The 22337-nt window shown below is 35.3% G+C and overlaps 1 protein-coding gene across 10 annotated transcripts in view; it reads left to right on the top strand.

Annotated features, from left to right (window-relative positions):
• Window positions 1-22337, top strand: part of MAGI2 (membrane associated guanylate kinase, WW and PDZ domain containing 2) — a 768619-nt gene that overhangs the window by 666833 nt on the left and 79449 nt on the right. For 9 of the 10 annotated variants that reach the window (XM_084532020.1, XM_084532025.1, XM_084532024.1 and 6 more), the window contains 2 exons: window positions 7736-7767; window positions 12938-13127. In XM_084532020.1, coding sequence (XP_084388146.1) covers window positions 7736-7767; window positions 12938-13127 — 222 coding nt within the window. The remainder of the gene's footprint in view (window positions 1-7735; window positions 7768-12937; window positions 13128-22337) is intronic. The other variant, XM_084532022.1, reaches the window with a different exon arrangement.

Here is a 22337-nt window from a genome sequence, read left to right as displayed (position 1 = left end):
GTAACTGTGTAACACTGTTCTGATAAAAGCTGCCAAAAAAGAAAAAAAAATACTTAAAAATATTTAATACTTAAAAGTAATACTTAAAAGATATTCTGTAAGTGCTTAGTACCAAACTTTGACTGTGGAAACTGATCAGTTCTTGTTGACCACATAAAAAGATGTTTGTTCCAAAAACATACTTCTTATTTCAAGAAATTGTTGTAAATTTTTACTAGTTTTCATCCGGTACTCTTAAGCATCAAAAGTTGTCACTGACAGTGTTGCATTTGTTTCTACACTACTTTAACTATGATCCAGAAATTCACTGCTTCATATCCAGATTAATCTGAAGGAGACGATATGTAGTCTGTGTTTTTTTTGTTGTTGTTGTTGTTGTTGTGCTTTTTTTTTTAGTTTCAGAAATTATTTTAAATCTCTGACTGATAAGCAATTCACAGAGCAGCAGAAGCCAAGCAAAATAAATAGCTGTATGTCCATTAGAATGTAAATTAACTCATTACTATGCCAGCTTCTGACCTTTTCTGATGGCTGTATTCTCGCTAACAAAAACACTTTGCTATTCATGAAAGCAAAAATGTAAAGATAGCCTGAGATTCTCTAGTGTATTTTAGAGGAAACTCTCATAGATGCAGGTGATCACTGAGGGCCAGAGCTTGAACAGCAAGTACTTCTACTATTCATGACTTTGAATAGCTCTCCTTTTTCTAATTATTTATGAAGAACTGAATATTATTGAAAAATTGTTGCTTGAGAAGTGTAGGTCAGTGAAACTTCATGAACTGCATAAAAAGTGTTCCGTATGTATAAAAAAAATTAATATTGATTTAGTATCTGATCTCACAGTCAATTAAGTTTTCATATCAGTTCTATAGACTTCAGTGAGGTGAGATCACGTTTAATTTCCCAAAGGTGGAAGTCTGAAAGGATGAAATACAGAATTAGATTCACGATGCCTACAAGTTATGTGGAGAAGAGACGAGCCACTGAAGGTGCTACCGTGATGGGGTCAAAAGACCCAGCTAACCTTCCTTGGACTATGCTTGCTCTTTTCCTACAACCTTGATAGATTTTCTGTGGGTAGAAAATGTATTCATTCTTCTGAGTCTTTTTCACAGGTGTAATAGGTTGAAGAAAATGAAAAACAATGCTGATTTGGACAGGAGCGCTATTTCTGTTAGTGCTGTCTCACTTGGGTTGAGAACAGGAGCAATGGATTAGCACAATGCAACCAAAAGCAAATGTTGAGGAGCAGTTTCTATCACTGTGAATCTCTTTCAGGCAAAGCTAATTAATAACTTCTGAGCATCTGTAAATAGGTCTAAAGAAGACAAGCATATTCTCATGCTTTTATTAATCTGAACCTGCATGCAGTATAACTAATGGCTGTGACCAGCCTTTGTCTCAGTGCAGCACAGTGCTGCATCAGTTTCTTGCCATGCTGCCACTGCAGAGGAAGCTAGCTGTCAAAAAAAAAAAGTGTCAAAAGACACTTTTAGCCATATATAGCACTGTGGGTCCAATGAAGCCTCATTGATATCACCCTGATGTGGGCTGTATTGGTTTTTGATCCATTGCATCGGGGGTCTTCCCAACCAAAGACCAAATGGATCCTCCTCAGCACGGCACCATCAAGCTGAAGTATGGCTGACAACAGGACTAGCTAACTGTGCTTGAAGCTCCCAGTCTTCTAACACCTACTCTTTATTTCAAGGTAAATCATTTTTCTGTTGTTGCCCAAGTAAGAGACTGATACTTAAACCTGTTTGAAAAAGACAAGTCTTTGAAAAATATGAAGTGGTAAAAATTTAGTTTATCAGAAACTGAATTACCAATTGACATTCCCTACGCATCATATGATATTTTAAATATGACATAACCATTTCAAACTTTTTATTACCTGTTTGTGTTCAAAAGTGTTATTTTCATTTATTTCAAATCATTGTTTCCTTTTAGGCTTTGATTACTATAGTGTATAAATTAACTGAATGTAGTTGTTCTCCTTGATCAGGTCTGTTTTCCTGAACAGGGGGAAATATTTGAGAATAATTGCATTAATGTTATGTCTTTGTTTTATGTTCATAAGAAACACATTTTCTCTACCATTAGTATTTTTTGGAATTTTAGCTGGAGAATATTTTGTGTCTTAATGAGTTAGCCCAACTGTAGCCTGAGTTCTGTGCGCCTAATTCACACATATCAAGCACAATACATAATGTAAACATGCAGAAGGAAGATTCAAATGTCATATGAATGATAAGAAGTGGTTCCTTGTGTCCTGCTAACAGTGTATACCATGAGTCTGAACTCACAGAAATTGTACACTCCCACAGCCATTTGAAATAAATGAGTACTTGACACCTCTGGAATTAAGGCCCGGTGTAGCCAACTGATAGGCCTCTCAGAGGTCGCAGTAAAAGAAAGGAAAAGCATGGAAAAGAATCTACTGTGACAGTTAATTTATACATTAACTTTTCTAGAATGGAAATTTTTAGCTAAAGTGTTGCCACATGGACTTTGATAAGATGCCTATGGAGTCAGTTAATGCTCTGGGAGTGCATATCAGCCATCTGTTCATTGACTTCATAACATCTATGTGAGAAAGGTCTGTGCAATGCTTGGAACAGCTTGGCTCAGGAATCCATATGCAGCAAGGTTTTTATAATACACACGCAAAAGAAAAAAGAAAAAGAAAAAAAAAGAAAAAGAAAAAGAAAAAGAAAAAGAAAAAGAAAAAGAAAAAGAAAAAGAAAAAGAAAAAGAAAAAGAAAAAGAAAAAGAAAAAAGAAAAAGAAAAAGAAAAAGAAAAAGAAAAAGAAAAAGAAAAAGAAAAAGAAAAAGAAAAAGAAAAAGAAAAAGAAAAAGAAAAAGAAAAAGAAAAAGAAAAAGAAAAAGAAAAAGAAAAAGAAAAAGAAAAAGAAAGAAAAAGAAAAAAACAACAATAAGCCCAATGAGATCTAATGGGCAAAACTCTTGCTGTATCATCAGTGAGACTAGTGATGTGGAGGGAAGATGACGTGCCCTGAATATTGTTTTAGATGAAAAGGTCTTATTTTTGACTCTGTTGAATTCCTCTCAGCAGCACTGCCACATACTGTCACTGCAGAAATCAAGGTGTTCCCAGGTTTTAGTTTAATTGTACATACATGTACATGTCTGCCACAGATACGAACACTGTTAAAGGTCCTGTGGTTATGTAATGCACACGTTGTTTATCTGTGACTTTATAAGAGCATAAGACTTCCATTAATTAATACAAAATAGTGAGGAAACTTAGGCTGAAAAAGAATGGAGATTAATATTTAGGGGAAAAAAAATCTAATAACTAATAGACTAATAACCATAGGCTGGTTTAGTTTTGTTGACATTAAGGAATATGCCAAATCTAGTATTTTTACTATGGGGAGAGAGAGAGGGGGAGAGAGAGTTATGATTCTATCTTGAAATGTTCTAAATTCTGTTTGATAAGCTGCTTTTGGCAAACCAAACTTTATAAAAAAAAATGCTGGCTGAAATGTAAGGCATGTGAAATCTGTAATCATCTTTCCTGTCAAAAGCATACGTAAATTTGTATATAAGAAACAGAAGCAATGAGTGTGGAATTATTTGTTTTTTTTATAGGACAGCTTGCTTCATCAGAAAGAAATACAAAACACAATAGATTGAAATCGGAATTTGTCTTGATCTGGGAAAAAATATAGTGGTTTTTTTCAAAATGCATTATAATCCAATTTATGTTTTCTGTTAGCGGTGTTTCTTAGTAAAGTTAAAACATAGACAATGTCACAGCTCTGATTCCCAGGAAAGCTCATTTTGAAAGGTGGTAAATATAATAAAAAACAATGTCAAAATATTTTTACACACTGTTTTACAAGAAAATATGGTTCTGATTTTTAAAAATTGCATGATTTTTACTGTACCTTATTTATTTAAAATTAAACCATTATAATTTCTATTAACATGCTGGCCACCAGCTGCTGTACCATAGTATAGTTTAGTGGCCAACATTTAAAAATAAATCATTACTTTCTGAAAATTACTTTTTAACTTTGGAGAAGTATCTGAAATTACATATTTTATCCTCACATTACATTATATTATACTAAGTGGTGACCGTAGTATTTTCCTGCTAGCATCTGCCTGAGTGAGTGGTGCTGGTTGCTCTTTGACAGAAGCCAGTAACCCAGCTCTTCATTCTGAAACTAATTCAGACCTGTGCTGCTGCCTTTAACAGGGGTGTAAATAAAGATTTATTTCAAACGAATAGACAGAAATTGGGACTTTTCAGAAAGTGAGCCACTGTTTATAAAAGGAAGATTTTATGAGAAGGGATGGCACATGATGGCACATGAGTAAGCTAACTACTGAGTGAGAAAACTACTAATGGAAAGAATCAACTGCATGAAGTATTTTCCAGTGGATCTAAGTTGGCTTTTATTATTTGAAATTTTAAAGTATATGTGAGTATGTATATGTGTGTTTATATGTATATATATATAATATTCTCAGCTATTCAGGATTTTATAGAAGGCATCACAAGAAGCTGGACAGTAGAGGGTTGGGAGTTTGGGAGAGGAGTAGAAATTTTTTAATGGGGTAAGGAGGTTGTAAGAGGTTATCCAGTAGGCATGTGTATTTAGATACAAGTTGATGAGAATGTCAAGCAGTATGAGTACCGTATTAATACTCAACAGAAATTGAAAGCTGTACTCTCTGGAGAACAAATTTCAGTCCTGCCTTTAAATCAATAATAGCATTGCTACCCATCTGCCAGGTGTTGTCCCACTGCTTTTTGTAGACAAGCAGGGTTCCACTGTCTTTTGTGGACATATCTCACAGCAAGAAATGAGCCAAGGGAAAAAGCAATATTGAGGTCAAATTAAGTGAAAGCCCACTGCTTCTCTCTGAAAGTTGTAATGTAGCTGGAGAAGACTTGAGTATAGACTAAATACACATAATTAAGATATGTTCTTCAGATAAACTTCCAAGCCTTATTTTTCTACATGTATAGGACTCAGTCCAGTAGTTCTGTAGAACAATATTAAAATGTGAAAGGTTGAAGGGAGCATCCAAATAAAAGTGCATTTTTGTTTTTATTCTTTTCCACAAGAAGTTTCTGTTACAATGTACTACACATGCATTATACTCGAGTTGTTGAATTTGCAGCAATGCCTACATATATTTAAACAATTATAATTCAGGACATGTATGGTTCACATGAATGATCCATAATCAGTATCATGTTGAATAACTGATAAAGTCATACTTTGTCTATATTAGGAAAAAGATATGCAGTTCATCTGAGGAGACATGCAAATGAGGCAAAACTGAAAATATCATGAAATACATGTAAGACAAAAATAGCATTCACTTTATGGAACTAAATCTTGGTCCATTTAGTCTAGCACCTAGTCTTTGGCATAAATGAAGAGACTGTCTCGTCTTACATGGGTCCTTGGTCTAATATCTGAATTTGTATCTGAAGAATGAGTTTTAATATAATTTCCAAGGTATGTTATCTTTAGAGATTTTAGCCTTCCAATGTGCATTTATACATAAATGGACATCCAATGCCTTTTTAAATTTTTTCTTTGAATCTTCTGCCTCTGTGGCATCCTATACCCATTTGTTTTGTTAATATAATTTCATGCTGTGTGAATAAATACTGGTTTTTATTTGTTTTGAGTGTAGATGTTGTCAATTGTATGTTGCAGTCTGTGTTCCTAGTCTTCAGGCTAACATGCTGGAGTTGTCCTTGTTTGAGTGAATACTGGATTATTTGATTCATAAATAATTATTATCTTTTTATTTCACAGTAAATGTTTCTGATAAGTCCAGAAAAATATATTTTTAGGTAGAGACAGTAAATAAACAGGAAAAAGAAAATGTATTTCAATTTGACCTGGAGTAACATTTGCTGACAATAAGTTATGGAAGGTTCACCAATACCAGTGGGAAGGGAGTGTTGCCTCTACCAATATTTCCCAAACACCAAATCAGTGTAGTAAACTAATTTGAGATATCTTTTGGGGAAACATCCATGCAAGTTTCAAGTCTTATTTTTAGTTTTCAGAGGAAAAATATTTTTTTAACTTTCAGTATAATTAGCCATACAGAACAATAACAAGAAAAGGTAAGAAAAAGGTAACTGATTTTCTACCATCCAAGAAGATATTAAGCGAGTTTCTACTACAGAATCTGGATGGAATACACAAGCTAGATCTATATCAGGTACTTGTTATCTCAGCTTGAATTTGCAGATAGAAAGAAATCTTAGTCTTTAATAGAGCAGTTTTTATCCAGACATGGCAGTCAGTAAACATATTTTTTTCCAGAATTACTTTTCACAATATATTTTTTATTTAAAAGCATTATCAGTTGTTATAAAACAGCCAGTGTTTGTCTGCAAAATACTCAAGTGCTTTTTTGCTATAAGGTTTTTTACAGCCTAAATGAACTGGATATCATGGCAGAAAAAAAAATAAAAAATAAAAAATAAAACTCATTATCACAGAATTCTAGGAACCTTAAATACTGTGTAAAAATAAAATTCCCATTGTGATTTATCTGTGGAGAGATACTTTCCCTAGTATCCTTGTGCTTTTAATTATTTTCCTAGACTCACCTTGGAAAAAGAAATAATGAAATCAACTTCATTACTTTTATATTACTCTTACAGCTTAATTCATTTTTTGAATGAAAGAGCAGCTTTCCTCTTAGAAGCATCTATTTAAGTTCTGTTTCTGACAAAAGGGAAATCTTTGTCGTTAGCTTTTAATCTTAGAAAGGTTCACAATATTTTATCTACTAATAAAGAAAAAATGAGAATGTTTTTTTTTTAAGAAAGTTATGCTGAAAACATGATTTTTTGAACATGAGCCAACATTCTTTTTATGTTTGCTTTTATTTAATATTTTGTATGTTTAACTTTTTGAACTTTGTGCTGCATAAGATATGAATAGTGTTTACAATGAGTGCTTCATATTATATTCTTTTTAAAAAATGACATATCTAAAGCTTGAAATATCTGAAAGTTGCAATAGTTGAAAGTAATGAAATTCACTAAGGCAGTGATTAAAGTTATCAGTCAGTCCTATTTCCCAGTGGAGTAAACTAAACTAGTTGTTAAGAATAGATGGACCACTTGCTAGCTATAACAAAAGAGAACTATCAAAAACAAGCAACCCTCCCAAGACTTTGCTACCTTGTCTAGACTGATAAAACAATTTTTTTTCTCCAGGCATTTCTTAACAATAACAATAATAATAATAATAATAAACAAATAAATAATAATAATAATAATAAATCTCTTTTTATTATTAGGTTTTGTTAAGAGGATGTTCTGAATTGCTTTTCCTTAAAGGTGTGATTGCATTTGACACATCAGAATCAGGTCATTTGGTGTCTTATCCAATGTTCACCAAGGCAATTGGAAGTCCTTCTGTTTCATTCTTTTAATTTCAGCCTAATTCCATGCTGTTTGTAAATTATGGCAACGATCTCAATGGTTCCATATGCATACATATATATATGCATACATATATATGCTTGCATATATTTTTCTTAGCACTTATCCCCTGTGGATTGTGATTTCATCCCTTGTGTGTACAGAATTTTCTAATATGTCAATATTATTGGCACACCTGAATGAGAATGGGAGCATAGACACCACTGAGCCTCCTCCACCGTTTATGCACCAGAAAAATCTGCTAACGTTATTTTTTGTTTATTTCAGGTTTCTTTTCTCCATGGAAAACTCCAAAGCCTGTAAGTTCCCTTTCAAAATTATACACTTTGCATTCATAAGATGACTATCATTCAAAGCAAATTTCTGTAGACTTTCATCTAACCCGCCTGTTCCCAGCTCACAAGACACCTCTCAGCAGTACACCAGCTCTAGGTGAGACACAGCATCAGGGGTGGCCTTGTTAATAAGCTCTGAAGGTCTATTCACTTGGAGACTGCCAACAGCTGTTTGGAGAAAGGAACTTAAAGATGGGTGGCAAGAAGTTAAAAAGGCAGTGACTCAAAAATGAGGAGCCTGCAGAAGAAGGAAGCACTGAGACCAGTTTAGTTAGCAATCTCTTTGCAAGAGATAACAGGCAATTTTTCTGTTTTAAAAGTGCGTTGATCCAAGTATCTTGAGAGCAATTGTGTTTGTGTTTTTTTTTTTTTTTTTTTTTTTTTTTCTACATTAGTAGATCTAGAAACAATAGTCCCATTTCAAGTAAGAGGGTGGATTAGACCTATGATTTTGACATTTAACCCCCAAAGTATTAAGATTTATTGTATTCTATGACTATAAACAATTACTGTATTTATTTTGTTGACACCAAATTATATCCTATTTTAAAATTGTGACATCATTCTCAGCATGAAAAGAAATCATAGACTACTATTTTTGGCTTTCTGTTTTCTGGCTTTGGGGATTTTTTGTTTGCTTATTTTATTTTGTGTTTGTTTTTTGTTTTGTTTTGTTTTTTTCTCTTTCTTTCTTTCTTAGCTTGTAAAGACCTTACAGTATTCCTTATCTCTCATCAGGGGCGTTTTGCTGGAAAAGAGGGCCCTGACTTTGCCTGTAGGTATCTAAAAGCAGTAGGAATAACAATAGCACTATTTCTTAACTTTTTTTTATATATATATATAAGCTAATTTTTTAAGATTTCTTCTTTTTGTATTAGGGTGTTTTAATCTGGACAACTTCACATCCTCTCATACTGGATAATGGCACACTTATTGCAACCCAAATTGATTTTTGTATCCTGTCAAACACTAGTGGAAATTAATTAATCAGTTGATGCAATTTCATCAAACTGCTTTTAGCTTGTGGTGTTTTTGAGTAAAATGCCAGAGGATGGATGCAATATATTAGCAGTATAGTAGCATAAGTTTGTTTATTTTTCAAAGTAGCAGGATGTTTATAGACCCCATGAAAATAAATCTGTCTATTAAGGGTTAGCCTATTCTCACCAGATTAAGGTTCCTACCTGGCTGGAACATTCCACTTCTCATCTCATGCAAATAGTGATGAAATAAGGAACTTGGAACTTACTTGTCATAGATTGAAAGCCAAAGATCTCCACGGGCAGTGCTGCCCCTCTTGAGATATATATCAAATACATAAAGTTAAGCATAATGTTGATGATTATCTACACTGTTTTGGTATATAAACAGTTGTATAGTTGTTCATGTTCAGGTAGCACTTGCCAATAATCAGAATCTAGAGAAACAACCAGAGTGATATAATTTTTCATGCAACAGTCTGAGCAGAGTAGGGACCAAAAAATAAGGTAGCATCACTTTGTGCAGATACTGTACCTGCATGTGGGTTAACTGTACATAACTAGTCTAATTTAGTGTAGTCTCAGTATGAGAGCTCACAGTGATAAACCAGTTTAAGGTAGTATGCATTCCTCTGTCTTCACCCCTTTAACTAGAGAAATAATCAGACATGAATTTCTAACAGTCACGGTGTGAAGATAAGATTGAAGCCAAGTGTCACTGAAGCACTGTCTGCAGGCAGTCTGAAGCAGTAAAGACAGCACCAGGAGGTCTATGAAGCCTTGCTGATGCCACATCACAGCCCTGTAGCAGGCAAGAAAAAACAGATGGCCCCAAACTGAGCTGCTTCTCTGCTTGGGTGACTATTGCTTCCCTCTCATGTCTCTGGCTGGAGAGGTGAGAAGTATCCACTGCTCTCCTTTAGAGCAAAAAGTGGACCATGGGCCATTGGCTGGAAGAGAAGAGATAAGCCCCTCTCCCCAGGGCAGAGGCTCACAGGTGGTAGGTACACCCTGTGTCTGTGTGCTCAGCATCCCAGACTAATCTGGGTTGACAGAAATCCTATGATTTCTATGTATATCGTGTTCTATTATTACTTTTCAACAGTAATGTAATATTAACACAAATTGAATTTGAGCAACGTCACCAAACTATTACCTAATTTAGATTTTATACACTGCACACAATACCATGCTTATTCATTTCCAAGAGTGCCTTATAGGCGAGTAAGCATTGTGATAATTCACATTGCAAAACACTTCTTGACTATTTAACTAACCAATATGGGTTTGGGAGGCATAATCCCTTTGTCTTTATCTGCTTATGTAACTCCTTGTGTTAGCAGTGCTACCCACAGGTAAGAACACTTTGCTCAGTTTTTAATTTCACACATAGAGATTTAGAGGTGACCAGTAAACAAGAATTAGATGTATGGGACCCAGTAGAGCTTTGCTAATTGATCTCCATATTCTCATCCTTCCTTTAGCGAGGAAGTTTGTTCATCAAAGATAATTACTTTTTCCTTTTTCTTTTTAAAATCTTCTTTAAATATTTCATTTTTACTCAGTTTCACATTTTGAAAGAGGTAAGTGTTCTATTTCTCTGCTACAGTCCAAGAAATTACGAAATATTTAGTTCTAGATAGACAGGGCCCCAGATGTCTTTCTGCTCCATAGCAGCAAGATAAATAGTTTGGTTCGTCAACTTGTTATTCTTTTTAGATTCCTTACTGAAGGCAAAACATAAATATTTTTCTCCATTATTTTTCCTGGTCATAAGGAGCTTGTATTGATCCCAGTTCTCCTTTCCCACTTAGACATAGGGAGTCATAATCAGGTTTGTTTCTGGAGACCTTTGAATTTATGCTTCCATAATACAATTATATGCTGTATATATGTTTATATGTACTTGAGCTAATTCCTTCAGAGCTAGAAGCACTATTGGAAGTATTATTGTGATTTTCATGTGGCTTGCCACATAAACTAATACAGAATAAATTTATTGCACTGCAAAGGGGAACCTGAATGCACATTAAGTATCTTTCTGTACCTAAGCTATTTCAATGACAACTCAGGTATCTCCATATGGCACTTCACTGTGCAGGATATACACACCCTTAATGTCCTTTTATATCACATCCTAGTCACCGTCTTCTATATCTGACCCACTATAAATGTGTCTTTCTTGAATAACATTGGTGAGGATTGAATACAATATTCCATATCTTCATCATAATATTAATACTTCCCTTTGTTAACTTCAATACCATACCCAATACATACTAGCACATGAGAGTCATCCTGTGACTGACTGAGACATCTAGATCTTTTCTTCAGTTTCCAATGAATCAGCCCTACTTACTGAAAAAAATAAAAAAAATAAAAAAAAATAAAAAGAAAAAATAAAAAGAAAAATCTGACAAAAGTGTAGCTTGAGGTATAAAGAATAAGGTCCTTAACAACAGAAGACGGATAAAATCTATTTTGAAGTATGATATGCAGTGCACCTGGGATGTGCAGTTATAGTTGCTCAACATATTTTCCACAAGGACTCTAAAGCATCTGTAGTCCACACAATACTTGGTGAAAAAGCCTGATGCTGTTAATCATCAGAACAGAGAGCAAAGCTCACCTGATGTGCCAAGTACCTTCTGAAACCAAGGAACTGAATGTGAAGGATAATCAGAATTTGTAGAGCAAATTTTCTGTAGACTTGCAAACAACTTTGATTAGATACTGCTGATACAACACTAGAAGCTAGTGATATTGAATTGCAGTGCAGTTTGGTTCTGAGAGTAATTTTTTGTGGAATTAACTGATTGATGGGCTATGTGAGAGAGCACACTTCTGGAGGCTTTACTAGCTTTTGCTTCAGCAGGGATCACAGGCAAGGTCAAATATTCATTTCCTGGGATAAACATCTGTGTTTTGTTTAACTTAATCAACTCTCTCAAAAAGAAAAATCCCCAATATCTCCACGTCTTATTTTACGCAATGCGTATTCCCTTCTAAATTGATGTGCTTCAGAGAGCACTAAAGGGAGTCTTGGAGAAAATTTGGATTAAAGCAGCTTTCATGAACAGTCAATACACTTCTCTCTAAATTGTCTGGAAGAGTAGAAAACTTATCCTGTGCTTGGGAGCTTGACTGGATGACAGCGATATAATTTTTGATGTGGGAAGAAACTGCAAGAAATGAAGAAGTCTACATGAGATTAATGCTCACCTTCTTCTGAATTTTATCATTCAATATTCAACTATCGCTAGTTGCTCAAATAGGTACTTTAATAATTTGGCTTTTGTTGGTTCTTTTTCTTCAAGTAAATTCTGTTTGCAATTAGAGTAATCTACCTGTTTCTCCCTTTGCAGCCAGGTATTTACATGCATTCTGAAAAAATACAACATTAAGATCATTCAGTTGTAACCCTGTCTGGGCACTTTGTTAAACACTATGTTAAGTTATATATTTTGATGAATCTGATAACTATAGCTTCACAGTCACACAGATTTTGCCTTTAGCAGAATGCTTTCCAATAGCTTAGGGTATTCTGTAAGAGACACTCAACATGCTGCAGGGTAATGTTGGGTCCTAATCCACACAGAGTGGTATTATCTGAGAATCACAGAATCACAGAATTACACAGAATTTCTAGGTTGGAAGAGACCTCAAGATCATCGAGTCCAACCTCTGACCTAACACTAACAGTCCCCACTAAACCATATCCCTAAGCTCTACATCTAAATGTCTTTTAAAGACTTCCAGGGATGGTGACTCAACCACTTCCCTGGGCAGCCTGTTCCAATGCCTAACAACCCTAAGTAAAGAACTTCTAAGTAAAGAAGTTCTTCCTAACATCTAACCTAAAACTCCCCTGGCGCAACTTTAGCCCATTCCCCCTCGTCCTGTCACCAGGCATGTGGGAGAATAGACCAAAACGACCAGAAAGATCACACCTTCCCATGAGCAAAAAATTAACAAGTTTGAACAAATAATTTTATAAACAGCACAATACTCATCATTTATCTCAAAAGACAGCAAAGAGATTTGCTAATTTTACAAAATACTTTACCTTTTACTGAAATCACTGTCTTTAGCCTGATTGTAGCAGTCACCATTTTTGAAAAACACCTTTCTTGTCTGTATGTTTTTTATTCCAGATGATGGAACGATGGGAGAATCAAGGCAGCCCTCAAACAAGCCTATCTGCTCCAGCTCTACCACAGAATATTCCCTATCCACCCACTCTTCACAGGAGTTCATTTCCCGATTCAACAGAGGCCTTTGATCCACGGAAACCTGACCCATATGAGCTGTATGAGAAATCAAGAGCTATTTATGAAAGTAGGCGTAAGTGAAAATCCTGTTCATCCTGCTGGCCATTTAATATTTTAAGCTTTTGCCTATGAATGTGGTGGTGTTAACACAGTTTTCTTTAATTAGCTTTTATAATTTAAAGAAAGCAACTATAATCCCTGTTAACATAAGCCATTAAAATTATTCAAAAAATCAACACTTGCATATATTCCTAGATCTTTCTATATTTTAAAGTTTGACTTTCAAAGGTTTGTTTCCTGATGTTTCTGCTCTCCTCATTTTGACCCAAATCCTTAGTGAAGAACAGTATGCATGCTACTATATTTTGATGTTACTTCTCTTAATAGTTAACCAATTTGAGGGTGTGAAATTATCAATACAAAATAGTTCCACTTACTTTTACTTTGAAGTGAAGTTTATAAAATATATTTCCATATCATTTGTTTTTATAAAAATTATTTTGACAAGTTATGATGTTGTCCTTGGTAGTTAGAAAGAAACCTATAATCCTAACAGGCACTATTTGAGGATCTATTCAAAACAGTACTGAGCTAACAAGATGTCCATTTTGATTTCATGCGTTTTTAATCATAGAATCATAGAATGGTTTGGGTTAGAAGGGACCTTAAAGATCATTTAATTACAACCCCCAACGAATATACCACATATCTTCCACAATAAGAATAAAAGTTTAATTAATTAATTTCTCACTGTAAAGAACATTTTAGCTAAAAACTGTTATGCTAAAATGTCCAGAGTTTTAATGCTTATTAAGATCAAAGCTTCAAAATAGTGTGTTGTTTTTTCTTTATCTGAGATTTTTTCATAGCTGTTTTCACTTGTAAGTATCAGTTTCAATTCATTTTAGAAATTCCTTATTCTCTAATCCAAATTATTTTATCAATTACACATAAAATATTGCACTGCAACTAGTCCAGATAAACCATTTTATATTAATTGAGCCCTATGACATAGAGATAAACCTAAACTATCCCAATCCATGATATGGGAGGTACAAATGGGAGGTTAGTCTATGATAAATCATAGAATCATGGAATTATGCTAAAACCTGTGTTTAAAAGACCTAATTGCATTTGAGTTTTGTTCAAGAGGCAACTGAAAGTTGTACACAAGCCTTCTTCAGACATATACCTAGTGAAAATCAGAATTAACAGCATGAAGCTCTTATGCCCAAAACAAGAAAGTGAGGGATGTAAAGCAAAACTGCAGTAATCACTCCTCAGATTTCCAAGTATCCTGATTTTACAGATAATCCTGAAAGCTTTAATCTGTTCTCTTCTGACTCTTACATCCTACAGACATTTCTTCTAAGTCTTTACTCAACATTTCCCAACGAGATCTCTTCTGCATACGTTCATGTCCCTTGGTCATAAATAACCACTTCCAAATGTCTTTGATGTCACTGTCATTTTTTTTCATACATGCCATCAGCACACATTTTAACAAATTCAGTTCCTTTGATTGCTTTTTGTTTGTTTGTTCATTTTTCCTCTACATAGTACTAGCATTTCCTGAAGTGAGAGAAACAACAGGCAGGAAGTCCATTACTGAGACAAAAAATTGTCATCTAAATTGAGTACATGGGAGAAGGTTTCAAGATAATGCACACTTAGTTTCCTGCCATATGGCTGTGTCAGGCTGGTTGTCTTTGGTGAAGACATACTCTTTAAGGGTACAGGAAAAGTTCAGCTACTTTTGGGTTTAAGTAGTTCTTATCTCAAAGCAAGTTTGCCTTATATTCTGGCAAGACCTGAAAAGAAAGAGGTTCATCTTCTAAAAATAGTGCAAAGAAGTGAACAATCATGACCTGGAAAACTCTAAACGAAAGAGGTAGTGTTAGCTTTTTGTTTCTCTCACAGTGAAAGTGTTATTAAGCAGTTCTTTTTCATACTGCTGTAGTTCTGAATTTCTACAGAACCTTTTATCAGAAGATCTCACCGCAGTCGGCACTCACCAGGACCTTTTCAAAGCCTCCTGCTTCCCCATCAAGGGAACGAGTATGTTAAGCATCACAGCATAGTTGTGTGAGAAGCACAATTGACATGACTCAGAGCTGAGAGCAAGAGCTAGATCCAAGGAGCCTGATTCACAGGCTTTTTTGCTAGATATACTCATCCCTACCTAATGATAGCAAGACAGGGTCTCCAAGCATGAAAGCACCACAAAAGTGGATCATTTTCATTCTACAGAAATGTTTTTCTGCCCTAGGCATGTGAAGGGCCTACATGACCTTGTGTAATAGGGAGATTTCAATTTTTAATAATCACATATGAATTGCAAAAGACTACTGCTACTGCACTGAAAATGGTTTTGTAGAAGCAGTTCTACCAATACAGGTTTGAGATGAATCAAATGATGCATTAGTACACAAGTGGAGTACCACTGTATTTTGTAAATCATAGCTCCTCGGAAAATTGTTTGTCACCCATTACCTGTTCTCTGTCAGCTCTCACCTCTTAGCTGCCACCTGCATCTCCTGTCACCTGCCATCAGCTGCACACAGTAGCTCAAAGTAGCCAAACAGGAGCATAAAGTGTTTCCCAAGATTGATGATGTCACATCCTCCAAAATTGCTGCCTAAAAGAAGGGAAATTATTTTCTTCTTTCTCATTCCTTTCTGCAGCTAAATCTCTTATTTGTTTGTATCCCTTCTTTTTTGTTTGTTTTAATTTATTTCTTCTCCCCATTAAAGAGAACCTATGCAGCTTTCTGCTGTAAACATTTCTTTGCCAAACTCAGAAATTGAGGAGGAGACCTGCTCAAATAACTGGATTATTTTGCGTTTTTCCATCCAACTGCACATTTTAGATGTCTTAAAGGCAAATCCTTTGACTTCTTTCTCATGAGAGAAGTATGTCCTTGTATGTGACAGCATTGTGACTCTGCTGATAACCATGGAAGTCAGGCACAGAAGCTCTAACATGAAACATCAGAGCAGGAATTCCCTGTTAAAGAACATATTATGAGTCCTTATGCACCAGTTGTTACAGGTGTAACTGGAGCTCCACAGAACTCATTCTCCTGAATTTAACATTTTTGCCTTTATACATTCTCCTTATATTTTCTTTTGAACAGTATTTGTTTTAAACACACAGTTTAAAACCAACTTTTTTCAGAGGTCTGTATAGGCAGACATCACTTAAACAGGGGACACAGAGCTGTTGAGAATCATAATGCTATAGTATTTCTCCTTTTATAAAATGTGTAATAGAATTTTGGTTTTATGGTCCTCTAAAGAAAACAACAAAATGAAACCTTTCTTTACAGCAGTAAGGTTATGTTTCTCCTTCAGTAAGTATTGTAGTCCAGGACTGCTGCTGTGATACAGATATGCCAGTAGGAAGAATGAGATAAGCTAGTGATAAGCTCTCATTAAAAGTGAAATCTGAACAATTACAGATCCACCTTTTACTGGAAGGACAGAGGTTCCTTCTTCAAAATCTTGCATGTTAATTTCTCTCCTGACCACAGTGAATTCCCCAAGTTCATTTCAAATCCATCATCTATCTGTCTTATGCATTGTAATTTTTTTTCTTCTGCCAGACAAACTGAAAAAGAACCAAAAGGCAAAGTCCACCAACAGCTGTGAAACATGTAAATAGTTAATGTATTAGCATCATGCATTATTAGCCTTCATGAAATAAGGATGAAATTCTCACGCAGAATCAGGGTACCAGGCAGGCATTTTAATACGTATTCACAGGATGCCTTTACTCTAAAATATCGCTGCAGGTATTCAGAACATATACAATAGAAAGCATCAGCAACAAGCAAGATTTGTTAAACATTATTCTGATCAATACTGTGTAACTTTGAAAATGCTATTTTTACAGAAAAACACTAAGGCCATCAGGGTTTCCTAAATATGATATTCACAGGACATTAAAGAAACAAACAAAAAAACAATCAGGTGTATAGAACTGAATGTGTTATCACCTGATGGGTCTTTGGCATAGCCTACAGCAAACCACAATTTTCTAGTCATTGTTTTTTGGCTGAAGGCCTACATAATTGAACTCAAATATTTAGGGAGCCTTATCTTCAGTCTAAGAGGTTTCACATTTTTTAAGGTGTATGAAAACATATATATATATGTGTGTGTGTGTATTTAACTGCAAACTATGAAGCGTAATATTTGGTACTATGGTAGTGTTAAATACATAGCAATCTGAAGTATTACAGAAATATGAAGTAGGTTTTTTTCTATGGGTAGAGGGTTTGGGACAGAGTCCAGAAAAGAAGATTCTAGTTGCAAATCTTCCTTATGCTTAGTTTTGCATATATTTAAAACTTTCTGTTCACCAGTTCATGTCTCTTATATCAGTGAGACATGCCTGCCTTCACTTAGTAAATAAGAGGTTATTAGGAAACTACTAATTATTATGTTTTATCATCAAACTAGTCCTTGACCTAGAGTATGAGCAAGGCAATTTCTCCAAGTAATTTCTAAATAGTACAGGTTGTTTTTTTCCCTGCATGTTTTTCTACCTCAAGCAACAGCATACAGAAAAAGGCTAAGAACTTATATGCCATGACAAAATGGATTTTCTGCTTATAAAAACTGACAGTGAAACCTAAAACATTTTCAAATGGAATTATAAGAAGATCATCATCGCAGTACTGTGGATGTAAAGTGATTTTGATTGCTGGATTGTAAAGCAGGTCCCAAATGACCTATGCTAATATGAAGTGTCAGTTTTACAACCGATTGTAGTATTAAAGATGCAGTATTCCTTTCTCTCAAGCAATTTACATTTTACTAAGAGGTATACAAATAGATTTTCATCTGCAAAGTGACAGGGTGTACTTAAGATGTCAAAGTAATAATCTAAGTAAGAAAACTGACTTGAAAGCATTGGAGAATTGGTCACAGGTTATCATCTCCTGCTGAGCATGGCATGAGACCAACGGGAACAGCATTGCCTGTGGACACTTTCAAACAGCTCCTTGCCATGTTTGTTGAGGACATTGTTACATGATCATACTCATCCTGTTAATGTGTAAAACTCTCTCATGGGTAGGACTGAGATGCTGAAACATCATTTTCATTTCAGTTCAGACAGGATTGTGTCCCAGCTCTTGTTTATTGTTTATTTACTTTCATAAACATTTTGCAGATTTTTTTTTTCAAAACTATGACTTCTTAAAATGTTTTTATAGAGTGTAATTTATTTTAAACTAATCATAAAGCCAGATCTGCAGGTTTTTTACTATCCTATCTTCTGACAGTAAACCTACCTTTTGATTTACCTGATATGGAAATTTTGATATATAGTAAGAGCCTTTGAGCTCCCATAGTAGTCCCCATAGTTCAAATTTATTTCTGTTATATGTCAGTCTATGATTCCCAAGCCAGAATCATACACCTTCAGCAGACTGAGCTAATGAAGTTCTTCCTGGGAGGAGGAGTACAAAGATGATGAACATAGCAAATGTGGTTTCATATTCTGATATAACTCCACTATCAAGCTTGAGGAGGAAATGATCCGACAGAAGAGACAGGCAGTCTGTGCCCATGCATCGGCTCTGTTCATAGGTGATAGGAGCTTGACAGGTGACTCAGTCAAATCAACAGGAAAACCTTTTGCCTTTCTCCCCAGCTGTTAAAGATCAGAGCTTCACATTCCTCAGCTCTTGAAGACATCGTTAAATCCAGTTTAGATTTAGGTCTACACAGTTGTATTCACAATGCAGTAATCACGAAACTATTTAGTCCCTATCCATCAGAATTCTCCCATTCACTTTTTCTTCCCAAACTTTTTTTCACCAGCAAACACAATAACAGGAGTCAGCTAGGTTATTTAAAGAAGCATAGTGTAGGTATTTTTCATTTCTTTTCAAACACTAGGATGTCACTTACACCCCCGTGGATTTTTCAGGGTGCTTTCCCCATAAGGAACGATTCCTCTTCTATTTCATATTTCAGTTGTTTAATACAGTTACTATCGAAAAAGGGGGTTTTATTATTATTATTATTTATTTTATTTTATTGGCACGTTGAACTGATTACTGGTTAGAAAGATGAGAAGTGACTTCCCTAAACTGTACCGTCAAATGTTCTTATTTAGATGCCTATCTTTACTGAAACAGACTTGTTTAAACTCTGCCCTTATTTTCATAGTTTGCAACTTCAGGAGTCTTTCAGCTGCATCCACTAAGTAAAAGAGCCATTCCCCAGTTCTTGTTCTTTCATTTTGTTAATGATCAGAACACAGGTAACGATCTGACTGACATGCTTGATCAGATTACAGCCAGCAAATGCTAACACACATCACATGTTGCATCTGACTTCATTCTTTAAAAAATAAATACTTACAAATAAAATAAGTGTTTTAACTGATTCCCAGAAAGTAGGCTGGTAAATGTGAGTTTTCTCTGAGATCAGATAGAAATATGGATATCTACACTTTTTATGTGTGTGAAAATCTTTGCAAAGAAGCAGTGTGTAATCTGTGTTCCCCCAAAGAAATGTAAGAATTCATGATATAACTGTATTCATGACTTGGAGTTAGTTGTAAGGAAAGCTCATATTATGGTTGTTTTGTTCCTTGCTTCTGAGTGTCTAGAAATTCCTAGAAATTTCTCTTTATATTACAATGTTTAAAAATAAGATCCAAGAAGCCCTGAAAAGACTTCTGACAGAGGGAACCCTGAGTCGAATACCACGTTGTTTTTTTCCCTGTGTAACAGCTGGTCCAATAAAAGGCACTACAAATCTTCCTTCCTAGCCAAGACCTTATCAAGTTAGCAACCTTGTTTTCTCATCCTGCAAACAGATGGATAACAAGAATATGGGATATTTGGTTCAGGAGAGGTAACCAACAATAAAGAGGATGGAAACAGCTATTAAGCGCTTTACTTAAAGAAAGGAAACTAGAATTGAAGAAACCAAGAAGCCAGCCTCTCATCCTATTTATTATGAATTCTCTCCTTATTTAACAGTTACAGAGAGGGTATCTCACGGGTGATTGGCATAGTAGCCACTGTTTGAGCTCAGATAAGATCTTCATTTTATTTTATCCAATTTATTGAGAGAACTGAATTTGTGCACCACCACCACCCCACCCCCCCACCCCCCAAAAAAAATGTTTTGCTTGTCTACACGGTCAAGAAGTAATGGGATAAAACTGCAGCAAGGTAGATTTGATAAAGATTAGATAAAAATCTCTAGATGTAAGGGTATTTTATAAATACTGACTGAGATTTCCTAGAGAGCCATAGTAAACAGAAATTTTCAAGAACAGGTTAAAGCATGTGGATCCAACAGGGAGCAGATGGGCTGGATCTGGTCTTTGACCAGATAGAGCAGGAGATAATTGTATGAGCAGCAAATAGCTTCACAATCCAGAGCTTCCTCTTGCACTGTCATCTAACCCAACATGGGAAGTATCACCAGTGAAATAGCATTTGGAGGAACTGCTGCTGGTGCTGAAACAGTTGCTCCCAAATGAACCATCTCCACTTTTGCCCTTCCAAATACAACCTTTTCCATGCAACAGCATGAAGGTCTCTGCAGCCCACATCTATTCAGTTGCCATTGTGAAAGACAGAAGAAAAGAAAATACCTACCTGTACTGGGAAAGATGTCGTCTGTGTGTAGGATGCTACCAGAGGTTTCTGCTAGCCACAGGAATAACAGAAGTTACCAAAACTGGATCACCTAGAGATAGGAGACTCCTTACAGCAATGTTTTGATTTCTGTTTCAGCCTGCACAGATGCTGGGTAAATGGATGATTATCTAGAGTTTTGTGATTTTTTTATTCTATTGAGATAACATCTATGAAAACCAAAAAAAAAAAAAAAAAAAATCAGGCAGTACAGATGCCTTGATGACTTATTATCAAAAAATAATTAATTCTTCTCTTTACTGCTTTAATTTTAGAGAAGTCAAAGATATAGGATACGGAGAGGGAGGACACTTTGGATGCTCTTTTCATACTAGTGAATCCTCTACACTCTTCCTCTGTCTGCACTTTGAAGGTCTGTTCATGGCGGAAGTGGTAGTGGGCAGTCTGATCTCTTTATCCTGGCCTCTCCAAATATGCCTTCTGCTGCCACATTTCCTGAGAGGTGGATACAGGGAGATTAATGCAGTCAAACTTTAGAAAATGCCAACATGAATTTAATAGTAGGGAAATTGAAAGTTTCAAATTGCCATACATAACGGGTAGCTTCCTATAAAAAGTACTTCAGAGCTTTTTATAAAAATGATCTTGCTAGAGTCTGTCAGCGTTTGGTAAAATTATCAGTTCAGTTTGTTCTAGGCAGATACAAGGTGCCAGGACATGCACAGATGATGTGCATTCTGCCTAGCTGAGGACTAGATGCAACTTCATCTTCCCTTGGAAGCCACTGCTCTGCAGAGCCTTTGAGCCTGGTGCTATGAGAGCTCTGGAAAGAGCTACCTATATCCCTGCATTTGCCATAGGCAGATGTTGCTATAAGAAAACTCTTTCTTATATGTTAAATGTTATACAAATATCATCCCTCTTTAAAGTTGTTTACTGCTTGCTAACAGTTTGCCTATCTCACGAGCCCAGTCATTAGATGATACTCTATTTTTCAAAGTGCCAGGGAAATAATTACAAATATCCTGCTCTACACACAGACACAGACTGCTGGTGGCAAATTCCACCCAAATGGAAAATAGTTTTGCTCTATTTCCAAAAAAAAAAAATAAAGGTCTACATTTTGGTTTATCTTTCAGTAAATCGTATGTTTAAGAACTTTTAGGCTTGATTCAACATCTTCAGCATAGCAAAATAACAAGTTTCAGAGGTGTGAATTTCTAAACTTCAACAACAACAACAACAAAAGCTAGCTGTTGAATGGTAGGTTATGAGTAGAACTTATAAATAAAGCCATGAGACTTTATATGAGGTTCTCCAGAGGCAGAGCAAAGACACCCATACAGGAACAAAAGCCAGATGAGATTTAATGAGACAAGCTTTGAAAGAAATTAGACCATTGATGGTCACTTTTGTTTGGCCATAACAAAAATTTACCAAACTGTACTGCTAACTTAAAAATAAAATAAATAAATAAATAAATAATCTTAACATAGCAAGTTGTTCCCCGATTTGTCACTGAGCACAGCCTCTTTCACTTTACTCACTTTGCTGCTTTAGGCCTAATCTAAGGGATATTGGGGTTACTGGAAGCAGAACTGGAAAAAGAATTAACCAATCTTACAGCAGCTCAAAGGAGTAATTCTAGCTGAA

Source organism: Aythya ferina, assembly GCF_964211825.1.
Source record: "Aythya ferina genome assembly, chromosome: 1".
Lineage (NCBI taxonomy): Eukaryota > Metazoa > Chordata > Aves > Anseriformes > Anatidae > Aythya > Aythya ferina.
The sequence above is the reverse complement of the archived record's forward strand: the minus strand, read 5'-3'. Positions and strand labels throughout refer to the sequence as shown.